The sequence below is a fragment of the Coptis chinensis genome, chromosome 8 (assembly GCF_015680905.1).
Source record: "Coptis chinensis isolate HL-2020 chromosome 8, ASM1568090v1, whole genome shotgun sequence".
In the NCBI taxonomy this organism is placed as follows: domain Eukaryota; kingdom Viridiplantae; phylum Streptophyta; class Magnoliopsida; order Ranunculales; family Ranunculaceae; genus Coptis; species Coptis chinensis.
Genome location: NC_141463.1, coordinates 7072469 through 7091926, shown reverse-complemented (window position 1 = coordinate 7091926; position 19458 = coordinate 7072469). Strand labels below are relative to the sequence as shown.

Here is a 19458-nt window from a genome sequence, read left to right as displayed (position 1 = left end):
TGCTGATGATCTATACGACTTATACTATGAACTTCCATTTGCTTCTGATGTTTGGGAAGCCTTACAAAATAAGTATGATACTGAGGAAGCTGGCTCCAAAAAATACGCTGTAAGTTGTTATCTTAAGTTTCAGATGGTAGATGACAAATCTATTGTGTCTCAATGCCATGACCTACAGATTATTGTTCATGAGATACTTTCAGAAGGGATGAAAATTGACGGATAATTTCAGGTTGTTGTTGTCATTGATAAGCTTCCTCCTTCTTGGAAGGATTCCAGGAACATACTAAGGCATAAGTCTAAGGAGTTTTCAATGGAGAGTCTTATTATGAGACTCCGGATAGAAGAAGAATCACAAAAACAAGACCTTAATTAGGAAGTTGCCATGTCATCTGCTAAGGCTAAAGTTAATGTGGTAAATCAACAAACCAGTAAGACTAAATCTAGTTTGAAACCTAATAAGAAAGCCATGAAGAACAAACCTGTTAACAAAAAAGCTCTACAAAATCAAAACCATAATCAGGTGCATATGAATCAGAAACCACCCTTTGACATGTCAGAAGTTGTCTGTTATACTTGCAAGAAGAAGAGGCATTATGCTAGGAACTGTAAGTTTCGTAAAGTCAATGAGACTAATGTTACTGATGAACCTTTTGTTGCTATGATAACTGAGGTCAATTCTGTTAATGTTTGTGAGGGGTGGTGGGCTGATACTGGTGCTTCTAGGCACGTTTGCTATAATAGGAACTGGTTCAAGAGTTATACCACAACTACGAATCAGGAAGTTCTACTTGGTGATGATCATACGACCAAGGTTCTGGGTACTGGTGATATTGAGCTACAGTTCATTTATGGGAAGAAATTGTTGTTAAAGGATGTGCTTCATACTCCTGAGATTAGGAAGAATTTGGTTTCTGGTTTTATTTTGAACAAGGCTGGTTTTCAGCAAGTTATAGGTAGTGATTAGTATGTGATCACTAAGTCTGGGGTTTTTGTTGGTAAGGGCTATGCATGTAATGGGATGTTTCAGTTGAATGTTGCTGATTTGAATAAAACTTCTACTTCTGCGTACATGATTTCTTGTTCAGTTAATGTTTGGCAGAGTAGATTATGTCATATTAATAGGAAGTATGTTAAGAACATGAGCATCCTTGGTTTAATTCCTAACTTGAATGATGATTTTGCACACTGTGAATCTTGCACTAAAACGAAAATCACAAAGAAGCTTGACAAATCAGTTGAGAGAAGTACAAGTCTGCTAGACTTGGTACATACTAATATTTGTGAGCTTGAAGGAGTTCTGACTAGAGGTGGCAAAATATATTTTATTACTTTTATTGATGATTGCTCGAAGTTTGCATATGTTTATTTGCTGAAGAATAAAAGTGATACTTTTGATGCTTTTAAAGCTTATATACTTGAGATTCAAAATTAGCATGACAAGAACATTAAAGTAATTCGAAGTGATAGAGATACTGAATATGGTTCTGCTGATTTTGACCTTTTCTTGCAATCACATGGTATAATCCTTTATCCTTTGGTATAATCACATGGTTATGCTGATTTTGACCGAATTGGACTGGCCTTGTGGCTTGAGACTTGGGCTCTCTTTGATTCTTTATCTTCTTTTTGGTAAACCATTTTCCTTAAACTGTTTCTAGATAAGTTTGGAAACAGAATTGGATATGGATTGGGAAACAGAAACGTGATGGACTTGTAGAATCCAATCCTTATCGAGAAACTGGACCAGTTCCCTACAATTCGGATCTACTAAGTGCTCCACGTTTTTTCTCTATAAAAACTCCTCCACCAGCAGCCTATAGTATGAGCGAAAAACTACTTTCTAACTTACGTTTTGGACAATCATAAGATCAGTATCGTGGTTTTTTCTTTTCTTCTTTGGTTTATCTGCAGTAAACAAATGAGAGTATAATTGGCTGTTGTATCCTGGAGGTTGACGTGCTTTGTCTGCATAGAAAGTGTTTCGATTCGTGCCTCAGCTAGCCTTTTTTATAATTCATAGTTTGTTCTTGTTGCAGAAATTATATTCTAATATATATAAACTACCTGCCATACGAACATGATGATTCCACCCGACTTACTTCATCAGCAATGTACTCCGTGAACTGTTAGGGTGTATTTGTTTATCAGGAATTGGACTTGAAGAGTGTAATTAACTAGAATATTTGGTGGACCACTCACTTTTGGCCTGTTTGGAGGCATGGACATCCAAAGAAATCCTAGACTATTATGGGAATCGGTTTCTTATTTCTAATATGAAAATAGGGAAAAAATAAAATAAAATGAAATAAACTAAAAGTTGGAATTTGTTAGAGGATTCTATAGGGTAACCAAACACATTAATTTAAGTAGAAATTGAATTCCAATGATTTCTTAACGTTTGCCAAACACACATTTTGTAAGTTAGAATTGGAATCAAATTCTATTATAGTAGATTTCATTCCAATAGTTTCCAATTCCATTCAATTTCCAGTTGCAACACACTCTTATAATAAATAAATAAATAGCCAACCCCGTTGCCAAACACACTCTCATAATAAACAAGGTGATTATTTCGGATCAAATTTGTGTTTTTCACCAAAAAATAATTCAAGTTTGTCATTAGTTTCAAAATAAAAAAAACAATTATTACAAGTATGCCATTGGTCCAAAAAAATTTGAATTCAAACCCCAAACTTAAAACCCGGCACACACGGTTATATCCAAAAACAAAACTTTGAATTTTTTTTCAAAGTTCAAAATAACGACATGACCACACCGATGCGATCGAGTCCAAAACGATATTCGTTGACATATATCCAAAAATATTGAACCTTTTTTGGACTTAGAAAAATCCCATTTCCGATATAAAACTTTTGGACTAATATAAACGATATGGTCACACCGTTATAATTTAGTAAAACGTTGACTTTTGGGATTTGAACTTTCAAAAAATATATATAGTTACGTGTTTTAGGCTCTTGACCCGGTGTGGCGGATCGTTTGACTAAGTCCCAAATTGGCAGCCACCGTTATTACTTGTCCAACGACCGCCCCAAATATTTGGCCCGATATTTTAAATAGTTTGGACTGGCCGCTCGTTTAAGTTTGGGGTTTCGAATTCAAAACCAATATATCTTATAATAATAATTTTTTTTAGATTTTTTCAAACTAATACAATTAACCGAATATTAAATTTTGGGCAAAATCGAGGTCCGTCAGTAATAGGACCCATAAACAAATAGCCAAAGCATGTTAGCCCTAACCATTTAATCATTTATTATGGAATGAGCCGGCACTTGTCTAGTCAATGCATTGTTGGTATATATCGAAATTTCGAAAATCGAAAGTTTGAAACTACCAAAAAGAAAAGAAAAGAAAAGAAAAAACTCTCTCTTCTCTGTTGGTCAATATCAATGGAAGCCTTAAACTCTCTGTACCTCCTTCTCCTCTTCTCACCCATTCTTGTATACCATCTCCTCAACTTCCTAATCCGCCCCAAACCAACAAAAATCCAAATAAAAAACAAACACGTATTCATAACAGGTGGATCAAGTGGAATAGGCTTAGCACTAGCCCAACAATCCGCCTCCCAAGGAGCCAAAGTCTCAATCCTTGCACGTGATCCAGATAAACTAGAAGAAGCTAAGAACACCATCCGTTTATCAACTGGTATTGAGGTTAATACATTTAGTGCTGATGTACGTGATTATGATGCTGTTAAAAATGCTGTAAATCAAGCTGGGCCTATTGATGTGTTGATATGTAACCAAGGTGTTTTTATACCTGGGGAGTTGAGGGAGCAGGATTTAGAGACAGTTGGGTTTATGTTGGATGTTAATCTCATGGGCTGTTTTCATTTGATTAAAGCTGCTTTGCCTGGGATGGTTAAGAGGAAAGATAGAGGTCCTGGTGCTATTGCTCTTATGTCGTCGCAAGCCGGGCAGGTATATATGTTTTTCATATGTTTGTGTTTTTTGTGATTTGGAAGTAGTTGTTTGTCATTTATTTATTTATTGGTTGAAACAAAGACTGTATATTTTCATGTCTTGCATATGTATGTTGTCGCTTTAGCTATAAGATTGACTCGCTGATAGGGAATCTACATACTTGTTAGAATTTAGAAGTAATTCAGATTGTTTTGTACAGTAGCTTCTTCATGAGCTTTACTGTAAGTATTAGTGTGGCCTCATTAGTAGTGCAAAAGTTTCTCTTGCATTTTCTAGGATAAGAGACACTGTTAAAAAAGTTTCTGGTTGAGTTTTGAGATGTATTTCATGGAACTGAATTTCTTCTGAGCCGGCATATATTCCTCATTTTTTTCATGAGATTGTATGTTTGATGAAATTCCCTATTACGAGGTAACCATTTTATACATCATTAAGGACGACAGAGAAATCTGTACTTGTAGTCACCGATTTGGTGAGGTTGACGCGAATCATTTTATTTTCATGTCTGGGAATAATATATTTAATTTCCTTACTGCTTTTAACAATTCACATATTTTTTCTGCGTTGGCGTCCAATGCAACAGTTGCTCTATCTCGAATAATGTGATTTTTTTCCCCCTTTTTTCTACATAGGTGGGTATTTATGGTTACACAGCTTACTCAGCTAGTAAATTTGGCCTTCGCGGGCTGGGGGAGGCACTGCAGCAGGAAGTTATTTCAGAAGACATCCATGTTTCACTCATATTCCCCCCAGATACCGACACTCCTGGTTTAGTTGAAGGTTTGTGTCTTCCTATCCAGCCTGCTTGCCATATTCTTCAGAAGTTGATTTACTTTGGTGAATACTTTTGATCTTGGTATATGTAGTTTGTTTAATTAATATTTAAAATAGGCATAAATAGGATTTATAACTCCCACCCAGAGTGTAAGACTGGTATTGTGGTACGTTCTGTGCACTTGCGGCTTGCCCTAGATTATTATAAAATGAATTTGACGCTAGGCAGTCTTACTAGAGTTTGCCATTTCATGATCTGCTTGGATACTGGTTCAAATATAGTTTGCTGGTAACTCATTTCTAAAATGTACTTATTGCAGAAAATAAGAAAAGACCAGAGCTCACGAGTATCATTGCAGCCTCTTCTGGGGCAATGACGGCTGATGCAGTTGCCCAGAAAGCTCTAAATGGCATAAAATCTGGAACCTTTATTGTGCCTTGCAATTTTGAGGGACTCTTGCTGTCAATAGCAACCGCTGGTTTGTCACCCCAGAGATCTTCTCTGATGGCATTTGTTGAGGTGCTTGCAGCTGGTGTTTTACGTATCGCAGGTCTGTTCTTCCAATGGAATTGGTATGGAATTATAGCAAATTGGAGAGCACAAAACGATGGTATGTTTTCTGGAAGTAGAATGAAACCTTTCATCATATGAGTGACATTTCTTTTCATCGGTAAACATTTTTTTAGCATTTACTAGAGATGAAGCTGATTAATCCTTGACATTTTAAAACCCTGTATCATTGGTAAATAATTACGTGTGGAGCTATAAGTCGACCTTTTTAAAATTTTGTAAAATTGATATCCACTATGGAAGACAAAGTATATGGTGCATATAATTCTAATGTGCTCAAAAATAGTAATATAGTCTGAAATCTGAGCTTTGCTACTCTTCTAGATGCAAGTTTGTCCATGCACACTGTTCAATGTCCATAATGGTGTGGTCTTCTGGATTTATATGGTACACTGACCAATAATACTGGATAGTTCAATGCGGTTTAAAGTTTTTTAAACATATCTGTATCACATGATAGGATTTCAATTATTGATACTCGATCCTTCATAGACGCTTTTTAATTTGTATTTATCAGTCTCGTGTTTAATTTTGTTTTCTTTTACTCCCTTTACGTTGGTAAAACCAGAATATATAACATTATTAATCAATAAGAAAGTTTTTGTTCACATAACTCACATTACAAAGAAATCAAATCAGCAAAACAACTACATTGATTGTCCAAACACTTTAACTTCGCCTGGCTTATCAAAACTCCTATTGAAAGACAAAAGATACCAAACGGAGTGTCTATCCACCCTAGTTTGTTTTCTTTATCTAATTAGTTTTCTTCTGCAAAGGGATCGAAGATTTCTTATTGGAACAACCCATTGATCATTTGTTTAATTGTAGGGACCTAAGCTACAGAGCTTGATGTGGGTACGCATTCATCTGTGTATGGTGGCTAATGTGTCAGTAAATCAGTGCGGTCCATGACAATCTCATCAAGCAATCTTGGGAACCAATGCAAGACAGCCTCTGTTCGTCATTAGTTCTTTCTCCTGTCTCTGTCAGTATGGGTTTTTCAAGATACTGAATCACTTACATCACCAACTTCAATTTCCTTGTACGAGCTGTTGAACTGAATCTTGAAGCAGAATCTGCAAAGAGTGCCATTGTAACACCGTAGTTAGTGGATAACACCGTAGTTAGTGGATTAATAACTACCACATTTTTTTGTATTTTGTTTTCGTTTTTAACGAATGCGATATCCTTTTTTTATTTAGAAACATGTGGAACTCCATTTGCATTGAACTACTCCTGTTTCGTAATGCAAATTTAAGTTTGATCTCCTTGCTCTTGTATGTGACTCTGGTATGTCTTTCGTTAACGTCTTCCTCAGTACAAAAACTCCATTGTTTTAATTGGTGAATGTGTAGCACACTCACCTCGTCCCCACTGTGTTCTCCCAATTAGCTTTGCATCTTGCGCAAGACTGAAGACACTGTCAAAGTCATACTAATCTCCTGTTACGAGTAAAAAGATGTTTTTTGTCCACAGAGCAAAGTACAGTCACATAACCTAACAAGACACGAGCTAACAATGAGCAAATACAACTATTGAAAACCAAATGCCAGAATGATGCTTTAATATTTACAGTCACTTGATCTGTAGACGCAACTGCATCATTAAACCCTGTCCGAAGTAGCATATGCTCCAATACGGAACAGATGCCTTCAAGAAGGTTCAGCAAATTTTCTCACTTGACTGCTTTGGAAAAGCCATGTTCTATAGGTAGGCACCAGTTTGAGTAACAAAAGCTAAAATCTAGAATAACAGACTTAACATGCTGATTACAAAGATCGACCATAACACTATAACAGAGTACTTCACGTCAAAAAATCTATATCTAAATATAAATATCATAATGCAAGAAAGTATCCCTTTACCCTAAAATTTTACTATGTGACATGCAGAATCAGATTGTTATCAGCTTCCAGTCTTCGGCATTAGTTTCCTGAATTGTTTTGACACAATCATCATAACAATCGTTGTCCCACCTGAATAATTGTAGTAGTCTTGTGAAAGCCACAATCTTCACCATCAAGGAGGCAGAAATCATTGATAGCACGCTTAACTACTTAAACTCAAAGCACTATAAACGCTTAATTTCCAAGTTTCCAACTAACCAGTAACCATAACTTGACTCTCATTTACCCCTCTTTGTAAACTTAAAACTATACATCATTACATTGTCCTATCAACCTCATCCTTACAACTTTTTGGATGATTTTCAGAAAAATAATATCCCAGATCCACATTCTTTTTCAGTTCATTACAAACTTTCCTATTCAATTCCCCATCTTAGTCGAAAATATAATAGTAAGAATTTTGGAAGTTTTCTATGCGAAAAATAACTTGTGAAAATATTCCGACCAGGATTCTTGATGGCGTGCTCCTACTTCCTTGTATATGGCTAGTGCTTGTTCCATGACATGAGCTTGCTCCAAGAAGATTGCTCTTTCCTTATGAGATGGATGGGAGGAGAATTGATCTTCCTTTGGCGACTCAAGAGATAACCACCTCTCCAACTTCCTCTCCAACTCACACCACCAATCCAAATTCCTCCACACTTTTGGTGCAATTCGAGGATCATATCCAGCCGAAGCCATCAATAGTAACCCAATATAGTCGGCTTCCAATTCCCTCATATGGTAATTTATTGGGTATTCAGTGGAATGTCGAGCTACTTCATGTGCAATGACCATTGCCACTTCACCATCATTTCTAAACCTTTCAAGCACTCTACAAATAAAAAACTTTCCGCCTGGGACACCAAAAGCATAAATGTGGATCTCATCTAGCACTACTATGTCCCAATCATAGCAACTTAAGGGTGTGTTTGTTAAATTTTAACTCATGGAAAGGAAAAAAAATAAAATGGGTGGTCCACTATGGAATGGAATGGAATAGAATGGAAAAGTTAAAAAATAAAATGTGGATCTCATCTAGCTAAAACTACTATAAAGTCCTATCTATTTATTTCCTTTTCTTTTCCACAAAAATTTCTGGGAGTAAAGTTAAACACAAAACCTTTTCCATTTCAATAATTTTATTTCCATATGGAAAAGCTCATTTCCTTTCCATGTTCAAATCCCGAACTCAGACCAAGCTTTACCCCTCTTTCTAAGCCTTCCAAAACATTCTCTAATATCAACTTAGCTCTTATGCTTTGAGGATGTGTTTTATCTAAAATTTTCCCCTTGTATTTATCCTTAAGTCCTTGCAGTGCAAAATCTCCTAACCTTTTCTCCATCATAGGCGAGCAAATAACGAAATGCTTACGATTTGTATACGGAACAGTTTCGATGCCACGATAATATACAGTAGTAATCAAAATTCCAGAACCAACAATAGCACAAACCAACCATCTTTTCGGCCCTTTGGGCATGCTCATTTTAAACTTACTAGTAGTAGCAGTAGTAGTAGGCTTACAAGTAGGGAAAAAAGTAGAAAACAAAAAAAATGTTTGAGCTTTAGTTGTTGTCTTACCATAAAGTAGAGTTGAAGTTGGTGGGTGTTTTGGAGTAGTGATCTTGGTTGATATGAGATGCCGAAATGAGCTCATTGAAAGCTTTGGTCTTCTGTAAGAACTCATCATTTTGATGTTAAAGCCCTAGTCTTGATGGAGTCAAACAATATTCTCAACTATGAGGTTTTCTTTTCAGTTTCTTGCTTTTGTCTATTTGTGATTTTGCGTATAGCGTGTTCCTCTGTGACTGAAAAGGATAAATGAAACTTCGTACAAAACATTCATCCACTGTAAGCTTGGAGTATTTGTCATATTTGTGAGTTTGCCTGCCCCGGCTCAGTTTGGAGTAGGCAGTAGGTTGAATCATTTTATCACTTTTAATTTCTCTCATTTAACATGAGTGGACGTATATAACTTCTTGTTTTTGTTAAATAAGAATCATTTGTTTCTTCACCTATTGTTCTTCACAAACAGATTATAGCATTGTGCAAATATCTTATATATTAGAGAAAATTAAATCTGATTGATGATGGATCATAATGCAAGAAAGATGGTCCATAACAGAGCACTTCACGTCAAAAGATCTGTAACAGAATACTTTCATGGGAAATCCCACAGCACATAGGGAGTGCTGTGATCAGAATTCCGACTTGAGAGGCTGAAAAATATAACTCCTCATGGGAGCAGAGCAAAATATTACAACAACGCTAACATAAAAACTGACAAAAGAGCTGATTCCAAACGCCCATACAGAAGGATTCGACTTTCCAGTAACCGGTTACTGGGATCAAATCCCAGCAACCGTTACAAGTCACCGTTAATTTAGATCCGAGATCCGTGTGTGTGCATCGAGATCTGTGTGGGTGTGCCGAGATCCGTAACCGAGACAATCCAACGGCAACTTGTAATGGTTGCTGGGATTTGATCCCAGTAACCGGTTACTGTGTAGCCGGACTCCAGACAGAAATTAATCCTCCTTTTCTTTCTTCAAACATATCTCCTGTCCCCACTGGATACTTCGCAGTCTGACATCCTTCACCCAGAAACGCCACACACAAGTTCGGATTCCCAGCAAATGCTCCTGGAAACCTCCAAAACCTCTGGTTTTTTGGCACGAAGCCAGACAAACAGTTATAAGAAAGATTCAGAAACAACAACTCTTGAAGGCCGGATATGTTTGCTGGAATCTGACCCGTTAATGAATTATGAGATAGATCCAGAGTCTTCAGACTCCGCATCTTTTCTAACTTTGTTGAAATCTGACCAACAAGGGAGTTGTAGGACAAGTTTAAGTACTCCATGCCTTGCAACCCGAAGAGGCCCTCTGGTATCTCACCAGAGAGGAAATTACCAGATAAATCAATTCCAACTGAAGATAAGATATAATACTCAAACCTCAATTCACGATTCTCAACATTTGCAACAGCTCTAATATGTAGAGGGGAATCTGTGTCAGTGTAAGTTGTTCTTTTGCGATTATTGAAACTTGAACTGATGTTGAAGTTGCCCTCTGGGATGAATCCAGAGAAGTTGTTGCAAGAAAGATCAATAAACTGAATTCCCTCAAATGAGAACAACCAGTTAGGCAAAGCTCCATTGAAGTTGTTATGTGCAAGGGATAGGAACCTGAGGTTAGTCCACTTCAGGATGGCCTCATTTAACTCTCCTGCTAGATTGTTAGAGCTGAGATCAACAACTTCAAGTGACCTACAACCAGCCAAAGTGAGTGGAATCTCGCCCGAGAGCTTGTTATTGCTAACATCCAAAATTTTCAAGCTATCCAATGCATCAAGCTCAGGTTGAATAGTACCCGACAGATTATTGTTACTTAGCTTCAACTCAAGTAACTGAAAACACCCCACAATGTTGAGTGGAATCGGACCAGATAACAAGTTGTAAGAAAGATCAATAGCTTGAAGATAGGTCAAGTTACCGATTCTCGCAGGGATTTCTCCACTAAGAAGATTATTCGAAAGTAAGAAGCCTTGTAAACTCTTTAGCTCAGTTATACCAATTGGGATTTCACCAGAGAATCTATTATGAGACAAATCAAGAAGAACAAGCCCAGATTTCTCACTTGTTTCTGCAATTATACTAGGAAGAACACCCGAAAAATCGTTGTGACTCAAATCTAGAACAAGAAGCTTTTCTGAAAAAATCAACCTGGGAGGAACTTGATATTCCAACTCATTATAGGAAACATTCAACTCTCTTAAACCATGGAGTGAAGCAATGCAAGTGGGTATTCCTCCAATAATAGAATTATTAGCAAGGTTGATCACTGTTCAAGATTCAACAGAAAAACAAGGAAGGGTTCCAGGAAACCCGTTCGACGCAAGATTTAAATACTCGATTGGTTGTTCAAAATCGCGAAGAGTACCAGATAACAAATTGTTAGATAAATCAATGTACTTCAATGATTTCAAGTAAAACAAACTATCAGGAACATCCCCTTGAAATGAACAAAATGAAATATCAATTTTTTCGAGTTTATCCGAAAAATTCCCTATCAATTTAGGAACAAAACCACCTAGCCCCTCATTCTTTTTAAGTACTAATTCTCTTAAACCATTAACACTCATTAACTGATCTGGCACAACCCCATGAAACATATTACACCCAACATCTAAAACTTCAAGAAACTTAAGATTACCTAAACATGAAGGAATCAAACCAGAAAAATTATTCTGGCCAAGTACTAAAGTTTGGAGAAAAGTAAGTTTACATAAACTTGGGTGAACAAGTCCAGATAAATTCAAACCACTCAGATTAACTGAAACAACACGATTTGTTATATTCTCACAAGTGATTCCAGTCCAGTTACTGCATTTCAGCTCAGACTTCCAACTTGATAAGCTTTGTTTTGGGTCAGTTAACAAAGACTGAAACTTTAGAAGTGAGTTTCCATCTTCCATAAGAAAATCAAGGCTTGGGGTGTTTTGTTGGGTTGAAGAAAGAGGAAAGGTACATAGTGTAAGTAGTAATAGTGGAAAATGGAAGGTGGTGAAGTGAGAGAAATGGGTTTTAGCCATGGGTTTTAGATTTTTAAAGTAATGGTAAGATGAAGTGTTAGTGTTTAGTGAAGGTGTTTGGAAGTTTTTTCAGCTTAGATATGATCAAAGTTTCTAGCTTTGTCCTTTTTCTTTCTATCTGACACTAATTCAGACCACATTTTCCCTTCTTTTGGTTGTTTGTGAGCTTTTGCTTTTTTATGCTTTGTTGGAGGGAATAAAAAAACAATTTATTTATTTAATTTTCGCCGAATATATACGATATATCATATTCCTAGTACATAAGTGACACATAAATAAGTAATCAAAAGACGAGAAGGGACAGTACTCTGTATTAATTTTTCTTTTCAGTGATATACTTGGTAATGGCTTCAGCAACTAACTCCGTAGGTTTGGTAGAAACAAGTGAAGCTTTGTCTGCAGTATCAACTGCATGTCTGCATAGTATATGATTGATTTGATAATTGATGATTTTGCGTCTTTTTCTATGATCTCCAAGTGCATTTGATACAAGCTAAACCCAAGGTTGCTTCTCATTATCAATGATCTCCAAGTGCATATGATCTCCAAAACTCCTGCTTCTACCACCTCGGCAATTTTAAGTTGCGATCGCTTCTCATTATCAATGGTTGTAAACTTCTCTTTGTGATAAGCAATTGGTGATCCTATTAACAAAATAGAGATAGCAAACATCTTATAGTTGGAGAATAATAAGGTCGTTACATAAATCAATGTGTCATGTGGATTGGCATAGTGGAGCATCATATATATTCTAGCTAAACCACATCTGCACACCTGCTGCAAATACGACCTTTAGAATTGGTCCAACCCCTCCATCACCTTCAACAATTTCAACCTGTTAAACTATGCTAGGAGATACATATAGGGGTTAGCTAGTTAGGTTAAAGAGATGGAGTGGAGAAGAAGAAGAAATGATGGAAGATGGAAAGAAGGTTGACCAGGAAAAAGAACAGAGGTGATGTTTTTCCGCCTAACACTGAAGAGGGCATACGATTAATCAAGTATGTGGCAGTAAGGACTGTCTCTGCCCAATAAAACTTTGAGAGATTTGTTTGAAACATTAAGCATCGGGCGACTTCAAGAATGGGTCTATTCTTTCTCTCAGCAACCCCATTTTGTTGAGGTGTATCAACACAGGAGGTTTGATGTGTAATGCCATGGTCATCTAAAAAACACTTGAATATTGCAGAGGTATGGTCTTTGGCATTATTAGTTTGAAAAATATACATGTGTGTAGAATACCGATTAGTAGTCTCAGTATAGAATTTTTGAAATACAGAGAATACTTGATAACGATTTTCTATAATATATTCCCAACAAACATGAGAGAAATCATCTATAAATGTAATAAAGTACTTGACTCCAAAAAGGCCAGTGGTTCTACAAGGACCCCAGACATCTGAATGAACTAACTGAAAAGGAGCACTAGAACACTTATTTAACCTATTTTTGTAAGTAGCACGACGATGTTTAGCTAACTCACAAACCTCACAACTTAAAGACTAAATACTAGAAGAAATACTGGGAACTAAACTTAAAACTAGCCGAGGAGGAAGATGACCAAGATGTTTATGCCCATCGAACAGAGAGATTGAGGTCGCGGAAAGCCTACTTCTAGTGAGAGTGCCCATAACCATCTTGAAAGTAATAGATACCCCCCACCAACTAGTGTCTTTGTTTGTAGATCCTGAAACACAACATGAGTGGAAGAAAACATGACATTACAGTGAAGAGATTGGATGAGACGATGAACAGACAATAGATTAAAGGAAAGTTTTTGAATAAGTAAGATAGAGACAAGTGATATATTACGAGTTAACTGAATAGTACCCCGACCAAGAATACTAGCCTTAGCCCCATTTGCTAATGTGACATATGATGGTGTGTGAGTATACTCAAGATTAGAAAACAACCGGGATTACCTCGTCATATGATCAAGTTCCCCGAAGTCAATTGACCCAAGAGTTGTTACCACTTGTATGAAGACATGTTTTACCTAAATCGGCTAGGATTGTAGTGGGTTGGTTGGATGAACTCGATGAACTGACTGGAATAGCTTGTATTCGCTTCATCAGGGCTGCAAGGTCTTCTTGAACTTGTTGAAAATCGATCACTTTCTGATCAACTACTGTGGCATTGTTGGCTTTGTGCAAAGGTGGGCGTCCTGTTATATCCCAACAAAAATCAGAACTATAATTTGTGCACCCACAATGCTCACAAGGATCAAAACTGCCAATACCACGACCACGACCACTCCCTTGGTTATGACTACGTCCACGTCCACAACCGGCTCTACCCCCTCTACCTCCATTGCCATGACCAGAGGAGGGGTTGTTATTGCTGCTTGGAGGGATCAATAAAGCCGCACTGTCACTGTGCCTTGGAGGAGGTGCAGTAATACGAGAAAGACGAGAATAGGCTCAGACAGAGTAGGAAGCTTAGATTCAGCTTGAACTTGAGCTTTCATATTAGCAAACTCGGGACGTAGCCCAGATAGGAATTTTGAGACTCGAAATTCCTCTCTTTGTTTCTTCAACTGATTTATGTCTGTAGTAAGTGGGTGATAAATATTCAGTTCTTCCCACTTGCTACGAAGAGAATTATAATACTCAGAGATAGACATATCGCCTTGAGTGAGATCAAAGATGTTCTCAAACAACTGAAAGATACAAGAAATATTCTGAGATTGAGAGTATGATTCTTGAAGATACTCCCAAATCTCCTTAGAGGTTTTGAAAAACTGCACAGTATTACAAACATCCTTCTCCATAACCAAGGCTTCATCTTTCGTCCATGTTGTCTTTCTTTTATCATCTGGGGGATCTGTCAAATGACTTTCCTTACCTTTTCCAGTAAGATAAACAGTAACTGCTTCTGCCCATTTAAGGTAATTGGCTACACCCTCCAATTTGACAACGGTCATACCAATAGAGAAAATAGACGTATTACCGAATTCATCGGATTTTGGAACAACATCAGTCATTGTAAAGAGAAGAAAAAACTCACTTGATGGTGATAACCCGTAAAAACTCAATTAGATTACTCTAACCTTATTCTTACGGTATCAATAATTTATTTCCTACTCTCACATGTATATTCATGCAATATATAGAGTACGGAATCGTTCCACTCTTAACTCTCAAGACTTAAACAAATTCAATTGAACAAACACAAAGAACAATGGTGAGAGTAATGTGTTATGTGAAATTTCTATTTTACGATTATACTACGGATTCAATTTATACTAACAAGATACGATAATTCAACTACAGAAATACTAACTGGACTCTATGATAAGGAATTAGGGGGATTGATTCCACCTTAACTCTACTTAATCGGATGGTGATAACCCGTAAAAACTCAATTAGATTACTCTAACCTTATTCTTACGGTATCAATAATTTATTTCCTACTCTCACATGTATATTCATGCAATATATAGAGTACGGAATCGTTCCACTCTTAACTCTCAAGACTTAAACAAATTCAATTGAACAAACACAAAGAACAATGGTGAGAGTAATGTGTTATGTGAAATTTCTATTTTACGATTATACTACGGATTCAATTTATACTAACAAGATACGATAATTCAACTACAGAAATACTAACTAGACTCTATGATAAGGAATTAGGGGGATTGATTCCACCTTAACTATACTTAATCTACTAACAAAGAACTGTCGCACTCCAAATTGAAATGCTATCGCATAACAATTGGTAAATCTAATCTCTAACTATTCATGGCAATCTCTACCAAGTAATAACTAGCATGTGAAGCATTAAACCCATTCTCATGGTGAACTAATTACTTCTAGAATTGAATAGATTATCAGGACAAATTCTAAGCTAACAAAATCAAGTTTTCATCAAGGCTTCCTCAACCCCTCTAATGGAGGGTTAGCCTAGAGTCATTAAACTATCATTTCTCATGGAATCTAAACAAGACATAATATAAAAATTTGAACTTTACTTGTTTAAACTCAATTCGAAACTATTCATGCAATAATTGAATTAAACTAATAATGACAAATAAGTAAATCTAAGGATTTAAGCTAATAAATAAATGAAAATGAAACTAGATTATGGAGAACTAATTAACTTTATTTATCTAATGAATAGCAATAACAATAATTTAATAATTGAATTTAAGGCAAGAATAAAACTAATTAATTAATCTAAAACTAGATCTAGAACTAAGGTTTAATGGCTACTTTTCTTATCCTAACCTAATTTATTTTCTAACCTAACTATCTACCATTAACAAAGAGTCAAGATTTTGTTTTTATACTTTCAGATCCAAAAATCGTGCATGGGCTTGGAGCCATGTTTTGGGCCGGAAAATCGGGCCCAAAACCCAATTTCTTTAGTCCAAAATGGGCTCTTCAGCTGTAATTGGCTTTGACAAACGTTTCATCCACTTCTGCTCCTCTTATTGGGTCAAGGCTTGGACCATTGAAAAGCTCTTTCCGAGTCGGTCGTTTTGACATAAGGTAGGCCCAATTCTGAGGTCTGAGTCCAAAGATATGGTCTTCGGAAGTTCTCACGACTTTGTGCCTTTGTTTACCGCGTGGACTTTGACTTTTCATCTTTTGACCGGGCTTTACAGAGGCTTTGTTTTCTTGAAAATTGGCCTTTAATCACAGAACTCCTTAGCAACCGACCTTTTCTCCTTTATCTCACTAAAGTGGCACATTTCTACACATAATGGACTTTGAAGCCTAAAATGCATAAAAACACGTAATCAGTATTAACTCTTACTTATTATTCACATAATTGGTCTAAAAGTATGATTGTTAAGGGGTTAAAACTACAGTTTTGGGCTCTTATCAGATGGAAAGGAAGAAATTGCGAGATACAGGACTCCAAGCGCGTGCGCGCCTAACACAAGAAACTTCGAGATACAAGATTTCGATGCCTCGCTTTCAAGACTTCTTAAACTAAGCGCAGCACTGCATGTAGAAATTGAGAGATACAGCGAGATAACGATACCACGCCTTCCCCCTTTGAAAACCTGACGTACTCCTCTTTATCAATACCGAGAGATTGCGAAAGCGAAACAATACTAAGACATCAACTAAAACTAAAACTGGAACCTTGAAACTGCGGATCTCTCTCCTAGCATTCTCTAAACAGAGTCGGCTCCTGACACCATGTTAAATTATGCTAGGAGATACATATAGGGGTTAGCTAGTTAGGTTAAAGAGATGGAGTGGAGATGAAGAAGAAAGGATGGAGGCACAAGAAGAAGGTTAGGTTTAGAGTATATTTACTCTAACCTACAATTCATATATTTATACTGGGTGATAAGTTTCACCGAAATAGAAACTACTAAATAAGATACGGTATCATATTTATAAAATGTGTGAGACTCTACATCTTTAACACAATCTTTTCTAAGAGATGAGGAAGCAATTCAGGGACAAGCTTACCAAGTTTCAGGCTTCCATAAATTTCCCAAACATCAGAAGCAGGCACATTCACTTTCAACTCATGCACAAGATGTCCCTCCATCCTTTTTTCCTCCTAAAAATTTCCGAAAACTACTCTTCGGATAAGGGATTACTTGAAAGTTGCTATAAGCTCTAACTTATGTTAATGAAGCATTCATGTTTAGGAAATAGTTTTCAGAAATTAATGGACACAAGGGCATTTTATAATGTCTTCTACAAGGGCATTTTATAATGTCTTCTACATAAAGATTCCTCTATCATAAGAATACAAATTGTTAGTGGTGATGCTAGGAGAGTTTAAACATAATTGTAATGGAGGAGCCAAGAAAGAGAAGAATGGAGGCTGAGAGAATAATAGGGTTAGAGAGTTGTTAATACTCTACCCATAGTTTCATCTATTTATACTTGACTTAATTACTTGGGTGTCAAATTACTCAAAATAGAAACTCCTAAATACGTATCCACACTTATAGAAATGTGGGATATTTTACATACTTCAACACTCTCTCTCAAGCTGTAACTACGCAAACTATGCAAATTATAGATTAGATTGCAAAAATAAACGATAAGAATACTATAAGAATACTGCTCCTCCTTTCGCATAGAACTATCTTTAGTTGAAGAACTCGAACAACTGTTGAGATGTTCTAGAAAGTGAAACTGTCAGTGTAGGCAATGACCTAACCTGAGTACTGAAGGTGTACCACAATCACAAACTGAAACCATAACATCGGTTTGATGGCATGATATTTGGCTGTTGCTCACTCCATTCGCTACTATCAATATCATTGTTGAAGTCAACAAAATACTGTTCTGGGTACTCCTAAATACTAAAAATCACGAGTGTAGTTTAGGCTTGATTGCTACCTGAAACATACATACAGTTTAGGCTTGACTGCTACCTGAAACATACTGAAGACTGCAGTTTAGGCATGACTGCTACTTGAAACATACGTGCAGTTTAGGCTTGACTACTACCTGGAACATACATGCAGTTTAGGCGTGGATCGCTACGAAACATAATGCAGTTTAGGCTTGACTGCTAAAAACATAATGCGGCAGTTTAGGGCGGATCGCTACTGAATACTAATGAGTGTAGTTTAGGCTTGACTGCCACCTGAAACATACGTGCAGTTTAGGCTTGACTGCTACTTGAAACATATTTGCAGTTTAGGCTTAACTGCTACCTGAATACTGATGACTATAATTTAGGCATGACTGCTACATGGATACTGAAGACTGAATAGTGGGGATGTCATATTATTGAGATGCAAAGGGGGTGCAAGCCCTTAGATATGCCCTCACAGATGAGGGCTTATGCCCCTGAAGTGAGTTCACCAAGGCATGATGGAATATGGAGACATGAGTACTCTTCCTAATACGTCTCTATATTCTCTTTGCCTCATATACTACTGAATGTCTTCATATCTCCCTATTCCCCCCCCCTCAAGTTGGAATATATAAGTCTGAGTTGGAACATACAAAGACTTGTCTATTCTGACTTAAACTTGAAACAGAGAAAACCAAATACTAACCAAATAAATAAACTAATCATCCCCAAAGTTATACAACCAACCAATACCCAACTTGAAACATATGACGAATACTATGTTCATCAATACCAACTGTGGAAGCTAGAAACTCAAACATCCATAACGGCATACAAACAATAACACCCCTCCAATCATGCTAGGAGACAAAAAAAAATTTGAGCGCTTGAGGAAGGAGGGCAGGCGCCCCTCACAGAAGCACTGCAAGAAGGCGGACGCCCCTTACATGATGCCCATACGGCTCCAGAGAAATCCAATAAAAACAAAACAGAGAATCTTTTCGAACTTCTCATCAAACAATCCAACTAATGATTTCAAACACATAACAACAACTAACAATTTCTTTAAAGATGTGGAACTTACAAGGACGTGATGGCAATCTCCTTGCTGTCAAAATCGATATTGCAAACCAATACTTTCAATCAAGAAACCCAACGATTGCAATAAAGTGTCTGAAACGTGCAAGTTGTCGAGAAAACCAAGATGAAACAGAAGTCTCCAATCAAGATACCAAGGTGGAGAACTTCTGAAACAATATGAAACTAGAAACTGCAAGATCTGAGATGAAACCCAGAAGCGCTGCGGCGTGTAGCCAGCGTATAAGGCTAAGCGGCGTGTCTTGGCGCCTTCCACTAGAAACTGCGAGATACAGAGCCCAGAGCGCGTACGCGCCTGGC

General features: G+C 36.9%; 2 protein-coding genes and 1 pseudogene across 2 annotated transcripts; 1 reads left to right on the top strand and 2 right to left on the bottom strand.

Annotated features, from left to right (window-relative positions):
- The first annotated feature begins 3358 nt into the window (after positions 1–3358).
- Positions 3359–6566, top strand: LOC147479628 (3-dehydrosphinganine reductase TSC10A-like). Its single transcript, XM_086578336.1, has 4 exons — positions 3359–3947; positions 4583–4730; positions 5045–5335; positions 6127–6566. Exons 1-4 carry the CDS (start codon positions 3417–3419, stop codon positions 6132–6134), a joined length of 978 nt encoding a protein of 325 aa, XP_086434462.1. The 5' UTR covers positions 3359–3416; the 3' UTR covers positions 6135–6566.
- Positions 6567–9257: 2691 nt separating this feature from the next.
- On the bottom strand, positions 9258–11951 carry LOC147479627 (receptor-like protein CLAVATA2). Its single transcript, XM_086581007.1, is given in 2 exon segments — positions 9258–9509; positions 9709–11951. Coding segments are annotated over 2 exon segments (2196 nt in total). The 5' UTR covers positions 11779–11951; the 3' UTR covers positions 9258–9383.
- A 140-nt stretch (positions 11952–12091) lies between these two features.
- LOC147479626 (norbelladine synthase pseudogene) lies at positions 12092–17292 on the bottom strand (annotated as a pseudogene).
- Between the last annotated feature and the right edge of the window lie 2166 nt (positions 17293–19458).